This window comes from Schistocerca nitens, chromosome 5, assembly GCF_023898315.1.
Source record: "Schistocerca nitens isolate TAMUIC-IGC-003100 chromosome 5, iqSchNite1.1, whole genome shotgun sequence".
NCBI lineage: Eukaryota > Metazoa > Arthropoda > Insecta > Orthoptera > Acrididae > Schistocerca > Schistocerca nitens.
In genome coordinates, this window is record NC_064618.1 from 733264195 (window position 1) to 733285020 (window position 20826).

The 20826-nt window shown below is 43.2% G+C and overlaps 1 protein-coding gene across 1 annotated transcript in view; it reads left to right on the plus strand.

Annotated features, from left to right (window-relative positions):
- Positions 1 to 20826, plus strand: part of LOC126259721 (protein tramtrack, alpha isoform-like) — a 332764-nt gene that overhangs the window by 90524 nt on the left and 221414 nt on the right. Inside the window, exon 4 of the mRNA XM_049956700.1 lies at positions 16341 to 16554. Coding sequence (XP_049812657.1) covers positions 16341 to 16554 — 214 coding nt within the window. The remainder of the gene's footprint in view (positions 1 to 16340; positions 16555 to 20826) is intronic.

Here is a 20826-nt window from a genome sequence, read left to right on the forward strand (position 1 = left end):
TATGATAGCAGAACAAACACTGGTAGCAGTTACTTCTGTAAAATATCTGGGAGTTTGCGTACGGAACGATTTGAAGCGGAATGATGATATAAAATTAATTGTTGGTAAGGCAGGTGCCAGGTTGAGATTCATTGGGAGAGTCCTTAGAAAATGTAGTCCATCAACAAAGGAGGGTGGCTTACAAAACACTTGTTTGACCTATACTTGAGTATTGCTCATCAGTGTGGGATCCGTACCAGGTCGGGTTGACATAGGAGATCGAAAAGATCCAAAGAAGAGTGGCGCGTTTCGTCACAGGGTTATTTGGTAAGCATGATAGCATTACGGAGATGTTTAGCAAACTTAAGTGGCAGACTCTGCAAGAGAGGCACTCTGCATCGCGGTGTAGCTTGCTGTCCAGGTTTCGAGAGAGTGCGTTTCTGGATGAGGTATCGGGTATATTGCTTCCCCCTACTTATGCCTCCTGAGGAGATCATGAATGTGAAATTATAGAGATTCGAGCGTGCACGGAGGCTTGCTGGCAGTCGTTCTTCTCGCGAACCATATGCAACTGGAACAGGAAAGGGAGGTAATGACAGTAGCACGTAAAGTTCCCTCCGCCACACACTGTTGGGTGTCTTGTGGAGTATAAATGTAGATGTAGATGTACTGGTTTTCTTATCGAAGTACTGACTTCTGATAGGCTTGAGTTGAGGTATCTCCTAGTCACCTCCCAGTCCATTTTCCTGGGATTCCTATAGGACATGATCTGTCTAATGCCCATTCCAACCTCGAACTTAATATACATGTGATCTGATGAGGATGGCTCTAAAGCCACGTGCCATTGTTTGACATAACTACCCATCAAAGTGGAACCGAAGGTTATGTCAATTACCTCTTCCCTTCTTTTATTTCTAACTGTAGGTACCTTTCCATATTGAGGATCTCTAAGGTATTAGCTAGAAGAAATTCTAGAAGGTTCTCACCTCTACTGTTGGTGTTGGTGCTACCCCACACTAAGTTGTGGGCATTAGCATCGCATCCTACCTGTTCTGTTGCTCTGTTGTGCACAGGCTTCCATCAGTCTCCCCTCCTCCTCAGGAGGAGGAGGAGTACTGTCCTCGAAAGGAAGGTATGCCATTACGAACTCCCTCGTGATACCTTCCTCATGTTGTCACACCCTGATGGTCACTAAATCCCTGGAACAAAAGTCCGCCATGGGCATGAACGGGATTCCATTTTTTGCATAAATGCACGTTTTGGAGTTTCTCATATTTCTAGCATAAACCAGCTTACCTCCAGTGTCATTGAGGCCCGATACAACCTCTTTATATAAGTAGGGTTCCTCAATGAGGGCCACATCCACTTCGTTTCTTCCCAGAAGACGACTCGGGGCAGTGGTGGCCCCTTTATTGTGTTGCAGATATATCTGCAGCACGTTTAGTCTCCATCTTGCCACCATTGTCACTTCTGATGTCTTTGATTACGCTGATGGCAACCTGCGAGAACCGCAAGAAAGTCTCAGGTCCTGTTCCTTCATTGCCTTCAGGGACTTCTACCACAAGGGTTTGGCCGTTTGGTACAACCTCCTGGTTGATTACCTTCCAATCCTCTGTCAAGACTTTCGGGTTTGGAGACCCTGTTTTCTCAACCAGAGTTTCTGGAGAGCTGTCCTTAAGGAGTTTTGGCCTCCAGATTAACATCTTTGCGGTCTTGAAGAGCTCAGCCACTGTCTTTAGCAGCAGCTTCAAATCCTCCCATGGTGATATTAGGGGCGCCTTTTCCTTAAGCCAGTCCACAGTACACAGACTCACAGACAAAGATAAGAGCACTGTGATTCAGATAGAAATTTCTGAATTTGGGTCCTGGACCAGTGTCCCCCCCCCCCCCCCCCCCCCCCTAATCTTCTCAGAGAGAGCCATCCGTATGACCTGCTCCTGCTGCAAGGTGATCTTGACTAGTGGATAATCACCATCCTAAATCAAGACTCCAATACTATAAGTCTGTTTCCCTATTCCCTATTTCTTGACTCAGCTTTTTCTGGATACGCTTATCCTGAGAAGTGGGAGTCTTAGATTCCTTTCTTGTTCTCTTACTGTGTGCCCTGTATGTAGAAGGGGTTTGTACACCCCCTTCGCCCTGGGACAGTCTTTTCTTGGAGGTCTTGGGCGCCGGGACCTCTATTCTGGCTTTCGAGGGAGGTACGCTCCCAGGGGAGGTGAAGGTTATGTGTGACCAATGTTATGTGAAGCCGTATGTCCTGCCACACATGAGGTGCTTTCGGTGCTTGCATTTTGGGCAGAGGTCTTCCTGCTGTATGGCAGACACACTGTGAGGGAAGCCCTCATGTTCCGCCACCTGTTTGTGTAAATTGTCATGGCCACCACTGTCCACTCTTACCAGATTGCCCACCCTACAAGAGAGAAAAGTAGATCCAAGAGTACAAGTCACTGAATCGCCTGCCTTATGCTAAGGCTCACCAAAAATATGACTGACTTCACCCATTGTCAATTTCTTCTGCTTTTGCCTCTGTTGCATCCTTTCCCCCTCATACCGCTTCCTTACCCCCACCCCATCCCCCTCCCCCTCCCCTGCAGTTCCCACACCCTCCTCTCCAGCCCACTGGTGATGGGGCTTCTGCCGTGGAAACCCCCTCCCCCCTAACCCCACCCCTCCACTCGCATCTCAGAGGTGCCATCACCCCCCTTGCAACCTGAGTCTGACATCTTATTTGTGGATGTCACCCCATCTCTGTCAGTGACGACTACTGTCCAGGTGACATGACCTCCCCTCAACTTAATTATGTCTAACTTGGATCCTCACCACATGATAATCGAATGGTGAAGTACAACAGCTTGTTTCTTCTTATTCTGTGTTCTGTCCTGCTCTTCAAGAAATGCACTTCCGTGATGCCCACTCTCCAGATTTCATGGTTATTGGACATTCTGTCGGAACCGTGTCAGTCCCGGGATCGCATCTGGAGGGGGTCTGCACTTTGGTTGGCACCAATGTCATTAGAGACAGGATCCCCCTTCATACCAACGTGGAAGCAATAGTGGTACCAGTGCGAACGACCCCATCGATCACTATTTGCAATTTCTATCTCCCTCCAGGTAGGCCATTTCCTTACATTGACCTGCTGCCTTAATACAGCAACTTACGCCCCCAACATCTTCTCATTGGGTACTTCAGTGCACACCACCCCCTGTGGCAGGAGTGACACTTCGATGGGTAGTGCTCTTCTAATTTACCAACTTATTACAGACCCACTTCAGTGCCACTCACATCACATTTTCTTCTATCGATCTCACGATCTCCTGCCCAGCTCTCATGTCTTCGCTACACAGGTCACCCCAGGATCTTTGTGGCAGCGACCACTTTCTGGTGATTCCATCATTCTCCTCCTGCTGCCAGGCAGACAGGCCCTCACATTGGGCATTCCGCAGAGCCAGTTGGCCTCTATAACATCTGCTGTGCACTTTGTCACCTCTCTCTCGGATTGCATTGATGTGGTCGTGCAAGACAACTCTGCCACTATTCTTCATGCCACTGGCACTGCTATCCTCCTATCCACACGTCCCCCTCGTCATCGACTGGTATCGTGGTGGACCAGGGACATAGCAGTCGCTATCCAGGATCACCAGTGGGTGCTGCAACAATTTAAGCACCACCATTCATAGACCATCGTTATTGCTTTTAAGTGTCTCCCTGCTAAGGCTCACTACCTTACTAAGCAGAGTGAAAAGGAATGCAGAGAGTGCTGTGTTTTCTCCCTGTGGATGTATGCCTCTTCATCACAGGTTCATTTCAATCTCCATAGCCTTCTGGGCAGCCGGCGACAATCAACTTTCCAGGGTCTAGTTCTACAGGGTGCTCTGGTGCTGATCCATAGGTCCTTGCAGAACACCTTGCAACATGCTTTGCTGTCACATTGGGGTTCTCTTCCAATCCTACTACCTTTTTCTAACAGAAAGGACGAATTGAAGAAACACCCCTGCCCCCCTTGTTTCACCTCCCACCAAGCTGAATCCTATGATGAACCCTTTACTGAATGGGAATTCTTGGAGTCTCTTATCTCTTCACATGACACAGCCCCAGACCAGATTTCATCCACAACCAGGTGATCCAACACTTGGACATTGCCCAGAGGCAACATCTACTCACTATCTTCAACCAAATTTGAATTACGGGTGCCTTCCCCTCGCAGTGGCAAGACAGCATAGTTATCCCTGTCCTTAAGCCCGGAAAGAACCCAACGTCTCTCAACAGCTACTGGCCAATTAGCATGACAACACATTTTGTAAACTGCTGGAAAGAATGGTTAGCTTCCGATTATGTTGGGTACTTGAATCTCAGGTCCTTTTGTCCCCGTATCAATGTGGCTTCCGGGAAGGACAATCTACAACTGACCACTTACTCAGACCGGAAACAGCAGTCCGACAGGCTTTCACTGACCACCAACACCTCATCGTGGGGTCTTCTTTTATCTATATGAGGCATACGACACGGCTTGGTGCCATCACATTTTAGTTATTCTCAATTACGGCTTTCGCGGCCCCCTTCTGATTTTTATCCACGAGATTTTATCCCACTGACTCTTGCGGGTTGGACTTGGCACTTCAGTCAACACCCCTCAGATCTAGGAGAATAGTATCCCACAGGATTCTGTATTAAGTGTCACATTCTTCCTCATCACCATCAATGGGCTTGTAAGCTTTGTTGGGCCTCAGGTTTTCCGGCATTGTATGTTGACGGTTTTTGCATCTGATGCGGCTCCTGCTTGGTAGCATCTGCTGAAAGCCTGCTCCGACAGGTCTCTGTGTGCTCTCTCTCCCATGGCTTCCAGTTTTCTCTCTCCAAAATGCAGGTTAAGCTTTTTTGCCATTGATCCAAGTACACCTGGTCTGGAACTTTATTTCCACAACCAGTGCCTAGATGTTGTAGCGCAGTGCTGTTTCTTGAACCTTATTTTATAAAAAGCTGACGTGGCTTCCCCATATTCGCTACCTGAAACCTACATGCATGCGGAAGCCAAATCCTCTCTGCCTCCTGGGCCACATGTCTTGGGCTGGAGTCCGTGTTATTCTTCTCCATTTTTACTGTGCTCTGGCTTTGTTCAGACTAGATTATCATTGTCATATTTATGGCTCAGCAGCTCCTTCCACTCTGAAACTATTTGACCCTGTTTATCATTAGGGGATGCGTCTGGCTGTCACTGCCTTTTATGCTAGTCATGTTGACTGTCTCCTCACAGAAGCGTGGACTACTACTCTACAAATGTGACGGAGCCAACTCCTGGTTTCTTATGCAATGGTCATTCAACGATTCCCTGACCGTCCTGTGTATCCCATCCTTTTTGCAAATGAGGGATTTCTCTCTCCTGATACCTGCCCTTGGAATGCATCTCACTTCCCTCTTTCAGGATCTCCCATCTCCTTTCACTGGAAAGTGCCCTGTGTATTTCCTCCAGCATCATCCCTTCGATGGTGCCTTGACCACGGATTAGGACTGACCTATTCCAGGATCCTAAGGTCTCTATCGCCCCAGTAAGATTCCAGTGTCATGTAAGTTGCATCCTTGAAGGGTTCCAGAGTGCTATCATCTTCTGCACTGATAGTTCTAACTGATAGATAAGGCAGGATACACTTTTTCATCTCCTACTGCCATGGAATGTCATTTACTGCTAGGATCATGTTGTGGGTTCACAGCAGAGCTGAATCATCAGAGGATCATCCATTATGTTACTCAGGCCTCCCTCCATATTGTTTTGATATGTACTGACTTAATGAACAGCTGGCAGGGTATAGATTGATTCTACTCTCATCACCCTTGGTCTCGGCTATACAAGACCTTCCCTATGCCCTTGGCCATGCCGCCTGCTCAGTTGTCCTTTTCTGGGTCCCAAGTCACGTGGGCATCTCAGCGAATGAACTGGCTGACCATTTGGCTAGAGAGGCAGACACTTCCTTTAATGATTCCAAGTGCAGATATGTGGATACACATCAAATCTCTCTCTGCCCAAAAGTGGAATGAGATCTGATGCACTACTGCACACAGTCATAAACGTCACACAATAAAGAAGACTACTGAAATTTGGAGTTCTTCCTTCTACTCCTCATGGAAAGAATCCACTGTCTTATGCCGTCTACGCATCAGTCATATTAAACTCATCCCTTGTTTTCTCTTGCATAACAAGCCCCCCCCCCCCCCCCCACACACACACACACACAATGTGGTTGTGGAGCCAGACTGACGGTGTACCATATATTGGTGAATGTCTCCTTCTTTTGGCCCTTCAAACTAATTATACCTTCCAGATTCTTTGTCTTTAATATTAGCAGATTATCCACAGATGGTTGAACTGGTCCTCAGTTTCCTTCATGAATGTGGTTTTTATTTTTAGTTGTAAGGTTTTGCTTTCCTGTTTGGTGTCTGGAACCCATATCCACTCCCCCGTGCAAAGACAACTCTTTTATGCCTTGGTTTTTTCAGTTTTTAAATTTGACCTATCCTTTTATGCCTTCTTCTGTGTGTGTTTTTAGCTTCCTCACTTTATGATTTGATCCCTCTGACTGGATCTGTCCACTTTTAGTGGACACCTCTGTCTTAGGGATGTAACTTTTGAATCACAAGACTGATAACTTCACTATTTAGTCCCATATCCCCATCATTCAATCAATCAGTCATTAACTAACAGTTATTACAAGTGTAGCTCTGAGAAGGAAATAGTTATTACAAGTGAAACTCCAAGGAGGACACATGTGAATGAAATGATTCATATGCTTCAGGTTAGGTTCATGAGACACAAGATCAGATTACTTTGAGAATACAGTAAGGATGTGAAGCCTCCATGTGATCCAGAGCAGCTAAACTTGTTCTGTGGAATCAAGAAGACATGGAAATGTTTCTGGGAAATCTCTGTCCACATAGTTGACACATACTGTATGTGTGTCTACAAAGCAACAAGGGCTGCTGGAGTAGCATCATGATCAACTTAGGAACCAACCATATTCCACATTGTCTGCTGGGCAAAAATCACTTGAATGTAAAGCCTAGGAAAGCATAGCCACGCACCATTCCAAAGAACGCTTGCATATTCTTGGAGACAAGGATGGGGTGTCATCCTGCAGTGTGTTGGGTTCTAAAATATATCTGATGTAGTGTTTGGTGTTCAGATCTTTATCATTTTGTAGGACACTAGATTGGATGTCGTATTCAGTGATGCCACGAACCACGATATTTGGTGCTTGTATGCTATGCTGCTCAATAATGCACACTGCCAGCCTGCAGGTGCCACAGCAGAGCCCAAAATATACAGGGTGGTCCATTGATCGTGACCGGGCCAAATATCTCACGAAATAAGCATCAAACGAAAAAACTACAAAGAACGAAACTTGTCTAGCTTGAAGGGGGAACCAAATGGCGCTGTGGTTGGCCCGCTAGATGGCACAGCCATATGTCAAACGGATATCAACTGCGTTTTTTTAAAATAGGAACCCCCATTTTTTATTACATATTCGTGTAGTACGTAATGAAATATGAATGTTTTAGTTGTAACACTTTTTTCGCTTTGTGATAGATGGCGCTGTAATAGTCACAAACATATGGCTCTCGATTTTAGATGAACAGTTGATAACAGGTAGGTTTTTTTTAAATTAAAATACAGAACATAGGTACATTTGAACATTTTATTTTGGTTGTTCCAATGTGATACATGTACCTTTGTGAACTTATCATTTCTGAAAATGCATGCTGTTACAGTGTGATTACCTGTAAATACCACATTAATGCAATAAATGCTCAAAATGATGTCTGTCAACCTCAATGCATTTGGCAATATGTGTAACGACATTCCTCTCAACAGCGAGTAGTTCGCCTTCCATAATGTTCGCACATGTATTGGCAATGCGCTGACGCACGTTGTCAGGCAGTCGGTGGATCACGATAGCAAATATCCTTCAACTTTCCCCACTGAAAGAAATCCGGGGACGTCAGATGCGTTGAATGTGCGGGCCACGGTATGGTGCTTCGACGACCAATCCACCTGTCATGAAATATGCTATTCAATACCGCTTCAACCGCACGCGAGCTATGTGCCGGACATCCATCATGTTGGAAGTACATCGCCATTCTGTCATGCAGTGAAACATATTGTAGTAACATCGGTAGAACATTATGTAGGAAATTAGCATACATTGCACCATTTAGATTGCCATCGATAAAATGGGGGCCAATTATCCTTCCTCCCATAATGCCGCACCATACATTATCCTGCCAAGGTCGATTATGTTCCACTTGTTGCAGCCATCTTGGATTTTCCGTTGCCCAATAGTGCATATTATGCTGGTTTACGTTACCACTGTTGGTGAATGACGCTTCGTCGCTAAATAGAACGCGTGCAAAAAAATCTGTCATCATCCCGTAATTTCTCTTGTGCCCAGTGGCAGAACAGTACACAACATTCAAAGTCGTCACCATGCAATTCCTGGTGCATAGAAATATGGTACAGGTGCAATCGATGCTGATGTAGCATTCTCAACACTGACGTTTCTGAGATTCCCAATTATCTCGCAGTTTGTCTGCTACTGATGTGCAGATTAGCCGCAACAGCAGCTAAAACACCTACTTGGGCATCATCATTTGTTGCAGGTCGTGGTTGACGTTTTACATGTGGCTGAACACTTCCTGATATCTTAAATAACGTAACTATCTGGCGAACGGTCTGGACACTTGGATGATGTCATCCAGGATACCGAGCAGCATACATAGCACACGCCTGTTGGGCATTTTGATCACAATAGCCATACATCAACACGATATCGACCGTTTCTGCAATTGGTAACGGTTCATTTTAACACGTGTAATGTATCACGAAGCAAATACTGTCCACACTGGTGGAATGTTACCCGATACCACGTACTTATACGTTTGTGACACGTACTACATGAATATGTAATAAAAAATGGGAGTTCCTATTTTTAAAAAAATCAGTTGATATCCATTTGACCTATGGCAGCGCCGTCTAGTGGGCCAACCATAGCGCCATCTGGTTTCCCCCTTCAAGCTAGACGAGTTTCGTTCTTTGTAGTTTTTTTTTGTTTGATGCTTATTTCGTGAGATATTTGGCCCAGTCACTATCAATGGACCACCTTGTATAAAGCCGTTTGAGTATGCGTAGTACTCATTTTTGGGGCTTTGGATTCAGTGTGTGCCAGTCTGACAGAAACCAAACAAAAGAGAATATGGTTCATTGCTTTACAGCTACAGAAGACTTAAATTTAATATTACTGAATTACCTGATGCTACAGGGAAAGATATGAAAGATATATTCACATTTATTAACATATTGTTACTTTTTTGTGTCCAGCCAGATTTGCAGCCATGTTTTCTGATCATTGTTGTCTCTTAAAAAGTTTTTGGCCCAATATCGGGTAATGTCAAAAGCTCCGTTGTTTCCTAAACATAGGTAGCTGAGGGTGGACTTACAAGGAATGTTAGAATGATCTAATGTGTTTGCCACATACTGCACTTGACCACAAAAATGTTGTCGTCTTGAAACCCCCACATTGAAAAGATAATCTTTTTTGGTGTAACACTTGTTCATAGTATGTTGAGCGTCTTCAAAGTTTCACCAGATGGATATATGTTGAATTAATTCTTGTGGTGGTTACCATTTGGAAAGCTTGATGTCTATGTTGTTCATAAAGCTGCTTCATACTAGAAACTTGTTCTCTGCATGGTACACTGCACGTTTTTCATCAAAGGTCTGTTTGAACTTTTCCGTATATTTTATTACTGGTGCTAAATACAAAGAGCAGAGGAATGTGCCGGTCTGTCCAATTTATCTAGAGGTCTAGCCTTCATGCAGCCAGCTGTTAAATGCCATGTTTCCTTCAGAATTATGCCCATTTTTCCTATATGCCTTACCAGTTTGATATTTGTTGGCTGAATTCCCTAATGTTTAATGGACTCAAAAAGTATATTGTTTCTCATTTTGAAACAGCAGCTATTTTCGTTTCGGGCCACAAGCAGTTTTTTTTTTTTTTTTTTTTTTTTTGCATTTACAAGCATTAGCACTTTTTTAAAGTATTTAGTAACAAGTTGTCCCAGACCATTTAAATAAGAAGCATTTAGTTCAGCGAACACTGGACTACAAATTAAAACCATGATCACCTAGCTGAATGTATTCCTTAATATGTTTTTAATGGCTCAAAAGTTATTGGCCACAAATTGAAAAACAAAACTCAATTTTTGAGCAGTGTTTTTCCAAAGGAGGAGTAATTTCTGCACCTTAATATTTCTTGTGCTATTATACTACACAGTGTAGTTGCTTTTTATACAGTATCAATGGTGAGAAGCTTACAGTTTAAAAAAAGTATTTTCAAAATGATTTTTTTCATTCTTTGGTCTGCAGTATCTTTGTTAAGTGACCCGATAAAAATCTGAAAAATACGCACTTACGAGACCTTTATGATATGAAACATCAGTATAAACTTCAACTTTGCGATTCAATGGGAAGTTATGGGGCCATAATATGACATTGGTCTTTTGTTGCTAGGTGGGATCACGTATATATATAAAAACAAAGATGATGTGAATTACCAAACGAAGCGCTGGCAGGTCGATAGACACACAAACTAACACAAACAAACACACAAAATTCAAGCTTTCGCAAAAAACTGTTGCCTCATCAGGAAAGAGGGGAAGGAGAGGGAAAGACGAAAGGATGTGGGTTTTAAGGGAGAGGGTAAGGAGTCATTCCAATCCCGGGAGCGGAAAGACTTACCTTAGGGGGGAAAAGGACAGGTATAGACTCGTGCGTGCGCGCGCGCGCGCTCACACACACACACACACACACACACACACACACACACACACACACACACACACACACACACACATATCCATCCGCACATACACAGACACAAGCAGACATTTGTAAAGGCAAAGAGTTTGGGCAGAGATGTCAGTTCAGGCGGAAGTAGAGGCAGAGATGTTGTTGAAAGACAGGTGAGGTATGAGCGGCGGCAATTTGAAATTAGCGGAGATTGAGGCCTGGCGGATAACGAGAAGAGAGGATATACTGAAGGGCAAGTTCCCATCTCCGGAGTTCTGACAGGTTGGTGTTAGTGGGAAGTATCCAGATAACCCGGACGGTGTAACACTGTGCCAAGATGTGCTAGCCGTGCACCAAGGCATGTTTAGCCATAGGGTGATCCTAATTACCAACAAACACTGTCTGCCTGTGTCCATTCATGCGAATGGACAGTTTCTTGCTGGTCATTCCCACAGAGAGAGCTTCACAGTGTAGGCAGGTCAGTTGGTAAATCACGTGGGTGCTTTCACACGTGGCTCTGCCTTTGATCATGTACACCTTCCGGGTTACAGGACTGGAGTAGGTGGTGGTGGGAGGGTGCATGGGACAGGTCTTACACCGGGGGCGGTTACAAGGGTAGGAGCCAGAGCGTAGGGAAGGTGGTTTGGGGATTTCATCGGGATGAACTAAGAGGTTACGAAGGTTAGGTGGACAGTGGAAAGACACTCTTGGTGGATGGGGAGGATTTCATGAAGGATGGATCTCATTTCAGGGCAGGATTTGAGGAAGTCGTATCCCTGCTGGAGAGCCACATTCAGAGTCTGATCCAGTCCCGGAAAGTATCATGTCACAAGTGGGGCACTTTTGGGGTTCTTCTGTGGGAGGTTCTGGGTTTGAGGAGATGAGGAAGTCGCTCTGGTTATTTGCTTCTGTACCAGGTCGGGAGGGTAGTTGCGGGATGCGAAAGCTGTTGTCAGGTTGTTGGTGTAATGGTTCAGGGATTCCGGACTGGAGCAGATTCGTTTGCCACGAAGACCTAGGCTGTAGGGAAGGGACCGTTTGATGTGGAATGGGTGGCAGCTGTCATAATGGAGGTACAAACCTTCCAGGAATTTCTAACTTCCAGCCTTGCCTCTCAATCCTTCTTAAAAAACCTCAATCCTACTCCCAACATCACCACTGCTGAAGCCCAGGCTATCCGTGATCTGAAGGCTGACCGATCCATCGTCATTCTTCCTCTAAGCGACCCATGAATAGGTTGGCGTACGAGAGGGCCATCCTGGTGCCCATGGCTGTTCCCTTTAATTGTTGGTATGTCTGGCCTTCGAAAGTGAAGAAGTTGTGGGTCAGGATGAAGCAGGCTAAGGTAATGAGGAAAGAGGTTTTTGGTAGGGTGGCAGGTGATCGGCGTGAAAGGAAGTGGTTCATCGCAGCGAGGCCCTGGACGTGCCGAATATTTGTGTATAAGGAAGTGGCATCAATGGTTACAAGGATGGTTTCCGGGGGTAACAGACTCGGTAGAGATTCCAGGCGTTCGAGAAAGTGGTTGGTGTCTTTGATGAAGGATGGGAGACTGCATGTGATGGGTTGAAGGTGTTGATCTACGTAGGCAGAGATACGTTCTGTGGGGGCTTGGTAGCCAGTTACAATGGGACGGCCGGTATGATTGGGTTTGTGAATTTTAGGAAGAAGGTAGAAGGTAGGGGTGCGGGGTGTTGGTGGGGTCAGAAGGTGGATGGAGTCAGGTGAAAGGTTTTGTAGGGGGCCTAAGGTTCTGAGGATTCCTTGAAGCTCTGCCTGGACATCAGGAATGGGATTACCTTGGCAAATTTTGTATGTAGTGTTGTCTGAAAGCTGACGCAGTCCCTCAGCCACATACTCCCGACGATCAAGTACCACGGTCGTCGAACCCTTGTCTGCCGGAAGAATGACGATGGATCGGTCAGCCTTCAGATCACGGATAGCCTGGGCTTCAGCAGTCGTGATGTTGGGAGTAGGATTGAGGTTTTTTAAGAAGGATTGAGAGGCAAGGCTGGAAGTTAGAAATTCCTGTAAGGTTTGTACCTCCATTATGACAGCTGCCACCCATTCCACATCAAACGGCCCTTCCCTACAGCCTAGGTCTTCATGGCAAACGAATCTGCTCCAGTCCGGAATCCCTGAACCATTACACCAACAACCTGAAAACAGCTTTCGCACCTCGCAACTACGCTCCTGACCTGGTACAGAAGCAAATAACCAGAGCCACTTCCTCATCTCCTCAAATCCAGAACCTCCCACAGAAGAACCCCAAAAGTGCCACACTTGTGACAGGATACTTTCCGGGACTGGATCAGACTCTGAATGTGGCTCTCCAGCAGGGATACGGCTTCCTCAAATCCTGCCCTGAAATGAGATTCATCCTTCATGAAATCCTCCCCATCCACCAAGAGTGTCTTTCCGCCGTCCACCTAACCTTCGTAACCTCTTAGTTCATCCCGATGAAATCCCCAAACCACCTTCCCTACCCTCTAGCTCCTACCCTTGTAACCGCCCCCGGTGTAAGACCTGTCCCATGCACCCTCCCACCACCACCTACTCCAGTCCTGTAACCCGGAAGGTGTACACGATCAAAGGCAGAGCCACGTGTGAAAGCACCCACGTGATTTACCAACTGACCTGCCTACACTGTGAAGCTCTCTATGTGGGAATGACCAGCAAGAAACTGTCCATTCGCATGAATGGACACAGGCAGACAGTGTTTGTTGGTAATGAGGATCACCATATGCCTAAACATGCCTTGGTGCACGGCCAGCACATCTTGGCACAGTGTTACACTGTCCGGGTTATCTGGATACTTCCCACTAACACCAACCTGTCAGAACTCCGGAGATGGGAACTTGCTCTTCAAGAGAGGTCTTCTCATTATCGGCCAGGCCTCAATCTCCGCTAATTTCAATTTGCCACCGCTCATACCTCACCTGTCTTTCAACAACATCTTTGCCTCTACTTCTGCCTGAACTGACCTCTCTGCCCAAACTCTTTGCCTTTACAAATGTCTGCTTGTGTCTGTGTATGTGCGGATGGATATGTGTGTGTGTGTGTGTGTGTGTGTGTGTGTGTGTGTGTGTGTGTGTGCGCGCGCGAGTGTATACCTGTCCTTTTTCCCCCCAAGGTAAGTCTTTCCACTCCCGGGATTGTAATGACTCCTTACCCTCTCCCTTAAAACCCACATCCTTTCGTCTTTCCCTCTCCATCCCTCTTTCCTGATGAAGCAACCATTGGTTGCGAAAGCTAGAATTTTGTGTGTATGTTTGTGTTTGTTTGTGTGTGTATCGACCTGCCAGCACTTTCGTTTGGTAAGTCACATCATTTTGTATATATATATATATATATATATATATATATATATATATATATATATATATATAACAGAGGGAAACATTCCACGTGGAAAAAATATATCTAAAAAGAAAGATGATGAGACTTACCAAACAAAAGCGCTGGCAGGTCGATAGACACACAAACAAACACAAATATACACACAAAATTCAAGCTTTCGCAACAAACTGTTGCCTCATCAGGAAAGAGGGAAGGAGAGGGAAAGACGAAAGGATGTGGGTTTTAAGGGAGAGGGTAAGGAGTCATTCCAATCCCGGGAGCGGAAAGACTTACCTTAGGGGGAAAAAAGGACAGGTATACACTCGCACACACACACATATCCATCCACACATACAGACACAAGCAGACATATTTAAATATGGTCTTTAAATATGTCTGCTTGTGTCTGTATGTGTGGATGGATATGTGTGTGTGTGCGAGTGTATACCTGTCCTTTTTTCCCCCTAAGGTAAGTCTTTCCGCTCCCGGGATTGGAATGACTCCTTACCCTCTCCCTTAAAACCCACATCCTTTCGTCTTTCCCTCTCCTTCCCTCTTTCCTGATGAGGCAACAGTTTGTTGCGAAAGCTTGAATTTTGTGTGTATATTTGTGTTTGTTTGTGTGTCTATCGACCTGCCAGCACTTTCGTTTGGTAAGTCTCATCATCTTTCTTTATATATATATATATATATATATATATATATATATATATATATATATATATATATATATATATATATAATAGAGGGAAACATTCCACGTGGGAAAAATATATCTAAAAACAAAGATGATGTGACTTAACGAACGAAAGTGCTGGCAGGTCGATAGACACACAAACAAACACGAACACACACACAAAATTCAAGCTTTCGCAACAAACTGTTGCCTCATCAGGAAAGAGGGAAGGAGAGGGAAAGACGAAAGGATGTGGGTTTTAGGGGAGAGGGTAAGGAGTTATTCCAATCCCGGGAGCGGAAAGACTTACCTTAGGGGGATAAAAGGAGGAAAAAAGGACGGGTATACACTCGCACACACACACTTATCCATCCACACATTTACAGACACAAGCAGACATCTCACAAGCAGAATTATGTCTGCTTGTGAGATGTCTGCTTGTGAGATGTCTGCTTGTGAGATGTCTGCTTGTGAGATGTCTGCTTGTGTCTGTATATGTGTGGATGGATATATGTGTGTGTGTGTGAGTGTATAACCGTCCTTTTTTCCCCCTAAGGTAAGTCTTTCCGCTCCCGGGATTGGAATGACTCCTTACCCTCTCCCCTAAAACCCACATCCTTTCGTCTTTCCCTCTCCTTCCCTCTTTCCTGATGAGGCAACAGTTTGTTGCGAAAGCTTGAATTTTGTGTGTATGTTTGTGTGTCTGTCGACCTGCCAGCACTTTCATTTGGTAAGTCACATCATCTTTGTTTATATATATATATATATATATATATATATATATATATATATATATATATATAGAGAGAGAGAGAGAGAGAGAGAGAAACATCCACGTGGGAAAAATATATCTAAAAACAAAGGTGATGTGACTTACCGAACGAAAGCGCTGGCAGGTCGATAGACACACAAACACACACACAAAATTCAAGCTTTCGCAACAAACTGTTGCCTCGTCAGGAAAGAGGGAAGGAGAGGGAAAGACGAAAGGATGTGGGTTTTAAGGGAGAGGGTAAGGAGTCATTCCAATCCCGGGAGCGGAAAGACTTACCTTAGGGGGAAAAAAGGACGGGCATACACTCGCGCACACACACACATATCCATCCACACAATATATATATATATATATATATATGTAGAATTCTTTAGTTTGGTACTAATTTTCTGATAGCAGCTATTGAGACGAAGCCAATGATGTGTAACAGTAAGGTCTTTGAAGGTGAACGAACGTCAAAAAGGTGGCATGAAAGTCTGTTTACAGAAGGTGTTCGAAGTGATGACCATTGGTATCAATGCGGTGCTGCAATCTTCTCATCATGGATTGAGTGGTATTCCTTATCACTTCGGCACACAAAAAATTTGTTTCTATTACTTTTCAAGGAATCTTTTGTCTGTTACAAAGTGATTTTCCACATCTGTTTAACACACAGTTTCCTCTTTGGCTATTTTCTGCTTCTGCCCTCAAGCCCAAAGGAACAGTAATTAATAATGATATTCTTGATTAAACAGACTGCAGAACTATTGAAAGTCAAAGGCTTGGCAGAGAACTCGGATCCAGGCTTGACCAAGCAGGCAAGTGGCTCATCTGACCGTGCAGAGTTGTTGGCACCCGGAGATTCTGCCTGGGACAGTGCAAGTCGCCGCAGCCCTTCGCCTTTATCAATTGCAGCCAAGCGGAAAAGGCTGCGGAAGTCGTCTACAGGTTCAGGGTCTGGCTCCACAGGTAATTCAATCCTTGCAGCTGTGGAAAGTGTACCGTAAAAGTTGAAATTGCAGTACTTCTCCTGCAAAACACTGTTTGCACCTTACTGTGGGCTCACTTCCTGTTGGTGTATTTTGTATTATGACATTGATTAACTATAGTTTTTTTCTGTTAAAAAAAATGCATTTCAACTTTTTTCGCCTCAGGAAAGATCCTTAATACGTACGTGACAGCAGGCTATGTGGACCTGACACTGTCCTGGAGGAATCAAAAGGAAGAAAAATTCCTGCCCCTTTACGGGGCTTAGCCTGGGACCTCCAGTGTTTATGTCTACTATCCATTTCATAATGACTGACATCTGACTTTGAGCTCATATTCTGATTACATCACATGATGAACATCAGTGTGTCGTATCTTGCTGGACTCATAAAAATGTTTACTTTTATTCTGTGTATGAATATGACACTTTAGTTGAAAAGGGGACAATATATGCAGTAATATTTAAGAGACGATGTGCTTTTTCATGCATTTTTGGTGAGTGTCAACTTTAAGGACTCATAGAAATCAAACCGTAATTAGGAGAGAAAAATTTCCGGTGTGTAGTTTAAAGATACAATCATTCTCTACTCACTGTAAAGTACCGCAGTTTGCCAAATGGTGATGCATATGAGCAAACTGTAACACCTACAGCGCTTCGGTGTTGAAAAAACAAAAATAGCTCCCAAATTAGCTCCCATGTCCTTAAAATATCAATTCACAAAATGACCTAAGTCCCTTCACAAGTAGTAATTACGAAAAATAAATAAAAAACAAATAGAGGGAAATATCTAGTATAGAAATCAAAAGAAAAGAAAAGGAAGATTTAATTATAAATTTTAGAAACATGGGAAGGGGGAAAAACAGTAGAAAGTATTAAAATATTAGTTATTCCAATACGTAAGAAAATAAATATTATAGTCATAGAAAGTAGGCCTGAGACACCAAAGATAGTGTTTATTAAAGTATAAATAGCCATACATTGTAATTATGATACTCCAGTCTCTAGTCTGTTCTAGTTCGCTAGTTCCGAAGTTATTTAGGACATACAGCTTTAGAGAACAACAATTGGGACTTAATTAAATGGGGATCTGGGTATCAAGAATAGATCGTGACGAGATTGTTTTTGAGGATTGTCAATTCAAGATTTTAATTTAGACATTTATCAGATTAGATAAACGGGAAGGTGAATAGTAACCTCTTTGGCTTTAATGTCAATTTGTGTGAATATTTAGACACTTTACTGAATTGAGAATTTTAACTGGATTCGGACTTTGAATTGTGATAGTGGGAAACTTTAACTTTACGTGACTAGTGATCGTAGTTAATGACAGTTTGCGGATATTAAATAGAAATAACTTATTTACCAAAAGTGACAGGATATTATCTAACATCTCTGTTGCTAGCGGGAATCCTACTTAGACATCTAATTAAAGAACTTCTTTGAATGAGATCGTATAAGTAAACCTATTTATTAATAATTCTTGTCAATAAACTGACATTGTTAATTTGAAACATAATACAAGTCTTGAACATTAATTTAACTTACATTAATAAACGTTAAGGTTACGTGATCTATACCAAGAACAAACTAGCGATTCGTAACTAAAGCAATTGAACGAAAGGTTAAAGTATTCCCGTCTGTAAACATTGGTAGTAAAGCTACTAAAGATTCTTTTCTCTCAGAGTTGGGAAGACAATACGTGTAGTGACCCACGCTTAACATTGGGTTTTAAAAGTAATCAAATTGATACTTAGCCGGTACAATATTAAATAAAAGTAAAACCCAATGACAGTCAATGTGTAAAAAATAAAATCAAACCTGCACCTATTAGGCGAAAAAGTGAAAACAGAAAAAGGGCTGCTACAAAACACAAAGTGTAAATGCAAGCTCTGTTGTTGCCTTTCACAGCTGTTATATTTTTATGCCTATAAATGTACATAAAGTGCTAGTATCGCATCTTTAATTTATTTGCCGATTCGTCTTTATGCACTGCACACTTGCTTGTGTTATGTTGCCAGTCCTCAGAACAGTATTTTCAATTCTTCGTTCATTGTTGCAGTGTTTACATTGGGGCTTCTCATCAGAAGGGGAACAATCTTGGTCCCATTCGTTGTTGTGTACTTGTGTGAGACAATCATTGTAACATAATTAGTTGCCTTGCACTCGTGTGAAAACGTGCATCTTTTACATAGTTGTGGAAAGTTTATGGTGATCTGTGTGCATACTTACATAGAAGCATAAAAAGAACAAGGCATGGGCAGTTCCATGTCACTGCCAGTGTGGAGAACTTGTGAATGTCGTGGTGTTAGTGAAAGTACATGACTTCAAATGCGATGAAAGTAGACGACTTTAAATGCGAACACTATAGGTTAAGCTTTACCATAACTGTTATTGACATTAAATGAAACAACAAGTCTATTGTTGTCAGTCACGTTATTTGTCTCCATAACAGATTTCAAAGGTTTAAACCACCATCAGGTGATTTACGCGTGTGTGTGTGTGTGTGTGTGTGTGTGTGTGTGTGTGTGTGTGTGTGGTTTTTTTTAAAAAAAGAGGAACCTGTAGCACTGTCTCCAGTGGTCACAGGTTCCTTTCACTGTTGTAATGCATCACATGTCACGTGTATACTGCCATATTTTGTAGGGGGGAAAAAGTGGATGAAGTGAATTTAGAGATAATAGGGGGAAACTGCGTGTCCTATATCATCAAAAAGGAGTTCTGGCAGGCAACAGAAGTTTGCATTGGAAAGTTTGCAGAAGGAGTCATAAGAAGGAAAATCCACAACTTATATGTGGAGAAATAATTTACAACATTAGCAGCTGTATTGGAAAAGTTGAAAACTGAAGTGGAAGGTTTTCATGAAATGAGTGAGACAACCCTTTAACATGCTAATCTAAAATTGTTCTTCAGATACAAGTAGTTCAACAAAATACCTTCGCTGATGGAAAATAACAGTGTAGCAGGGCAAAGAGAAGAATTCTTGTGGGAAATAAGACACGTGTGAAACACTGGATGGACTATTTATTACACTGATGGGAGTTGGTGTGGTGTAAATCATCCCAGAAAATTTGGATGGCAGGAACAAAGATACCTTATGTATCGGAAGACATATAGTATAATCACAGAGGAAGTCTGAAAGAGTGGAATGACTGCAAAGGAGGAATTCAGAACACTTTCCAGTTCTGGAGTTGTAGAAAAAGGATTATGGTGTGCCACATTGGGAATGAAGATAGATTTGACCAAAATGTTGGATTGTGTTTTTTTGGGCATAAAGGAGGTGCAGAGTATCTTTTGAGATGAATTCCAGACACTACAAAGAGTGGATTGGGAGCATTTGAAAAAATTGTCAAACAAGATCTGAAGTTGTTTTAAATTAAGCTCCATATCACATGATGATAAATCCAGTACCACAAAGGATTCCATCATTGAATGAATGGAAAGCAATAATGCAGAGCTTCCGTGTAATGCCACATCATAAGAGGAATTTACTAAAGCTGTCCTACTGGAACATGCATGACTGCACTTCAGCTCACAAGAATAGTTTTGGAATATGTATTGTGCTCAGTGGTCAAGAAAATTAAACATCCGTGATTGCCAATGGCACACTGAAAATTTGGCACCATTGAATTTACTTGGATATTTGACAGGATCACGGTAGGAAAGGAGGACAAGAATTTTAAGATAACTGATACTTCACAGTTTCTTTGTTTTGGAGAGTGTTCCCCAGAGTGTCTGGAGGAATTCAGTGAGTTGTGTACACAAACTTCGCAACAGTTGCGCACAAAGAGCCCACTGTCTTGAAATAGCTAAAGTACCGCTGCTGTGCCAAGTAGACGACTGTAATAGCAGCAGCAAGGCATCAGCAGCAGTGAAAGTGATTAAGATAGGTTGCCCTTTATTCATCATTCTTTCTTGCAAAATGTATTCCATCTGATAGATTTTTCATTTACTGTTAAAATGTACATTACATTTGATATTGAGAGCTGGTTGTATATCGAGCATTCACTTGCTGTTTAACATATTATTGTCCTCTGCTCACAACAACTGAATGCGGCAATGCTGTGTGGAAATGCGACTACGAAGTTCACATTCTTTGCTGGTGAAAATGTGCTTATCGTGCATTACAACAGTGGTAGCGCACTGATATGACAACTATGCTCTACCAGAGCCTCGCATGTATTGCAGCTGCTTATGCAGTTACTTTACAAACTCTTAACTGACAGACATAGGGATTATTCATTAATAATGATATG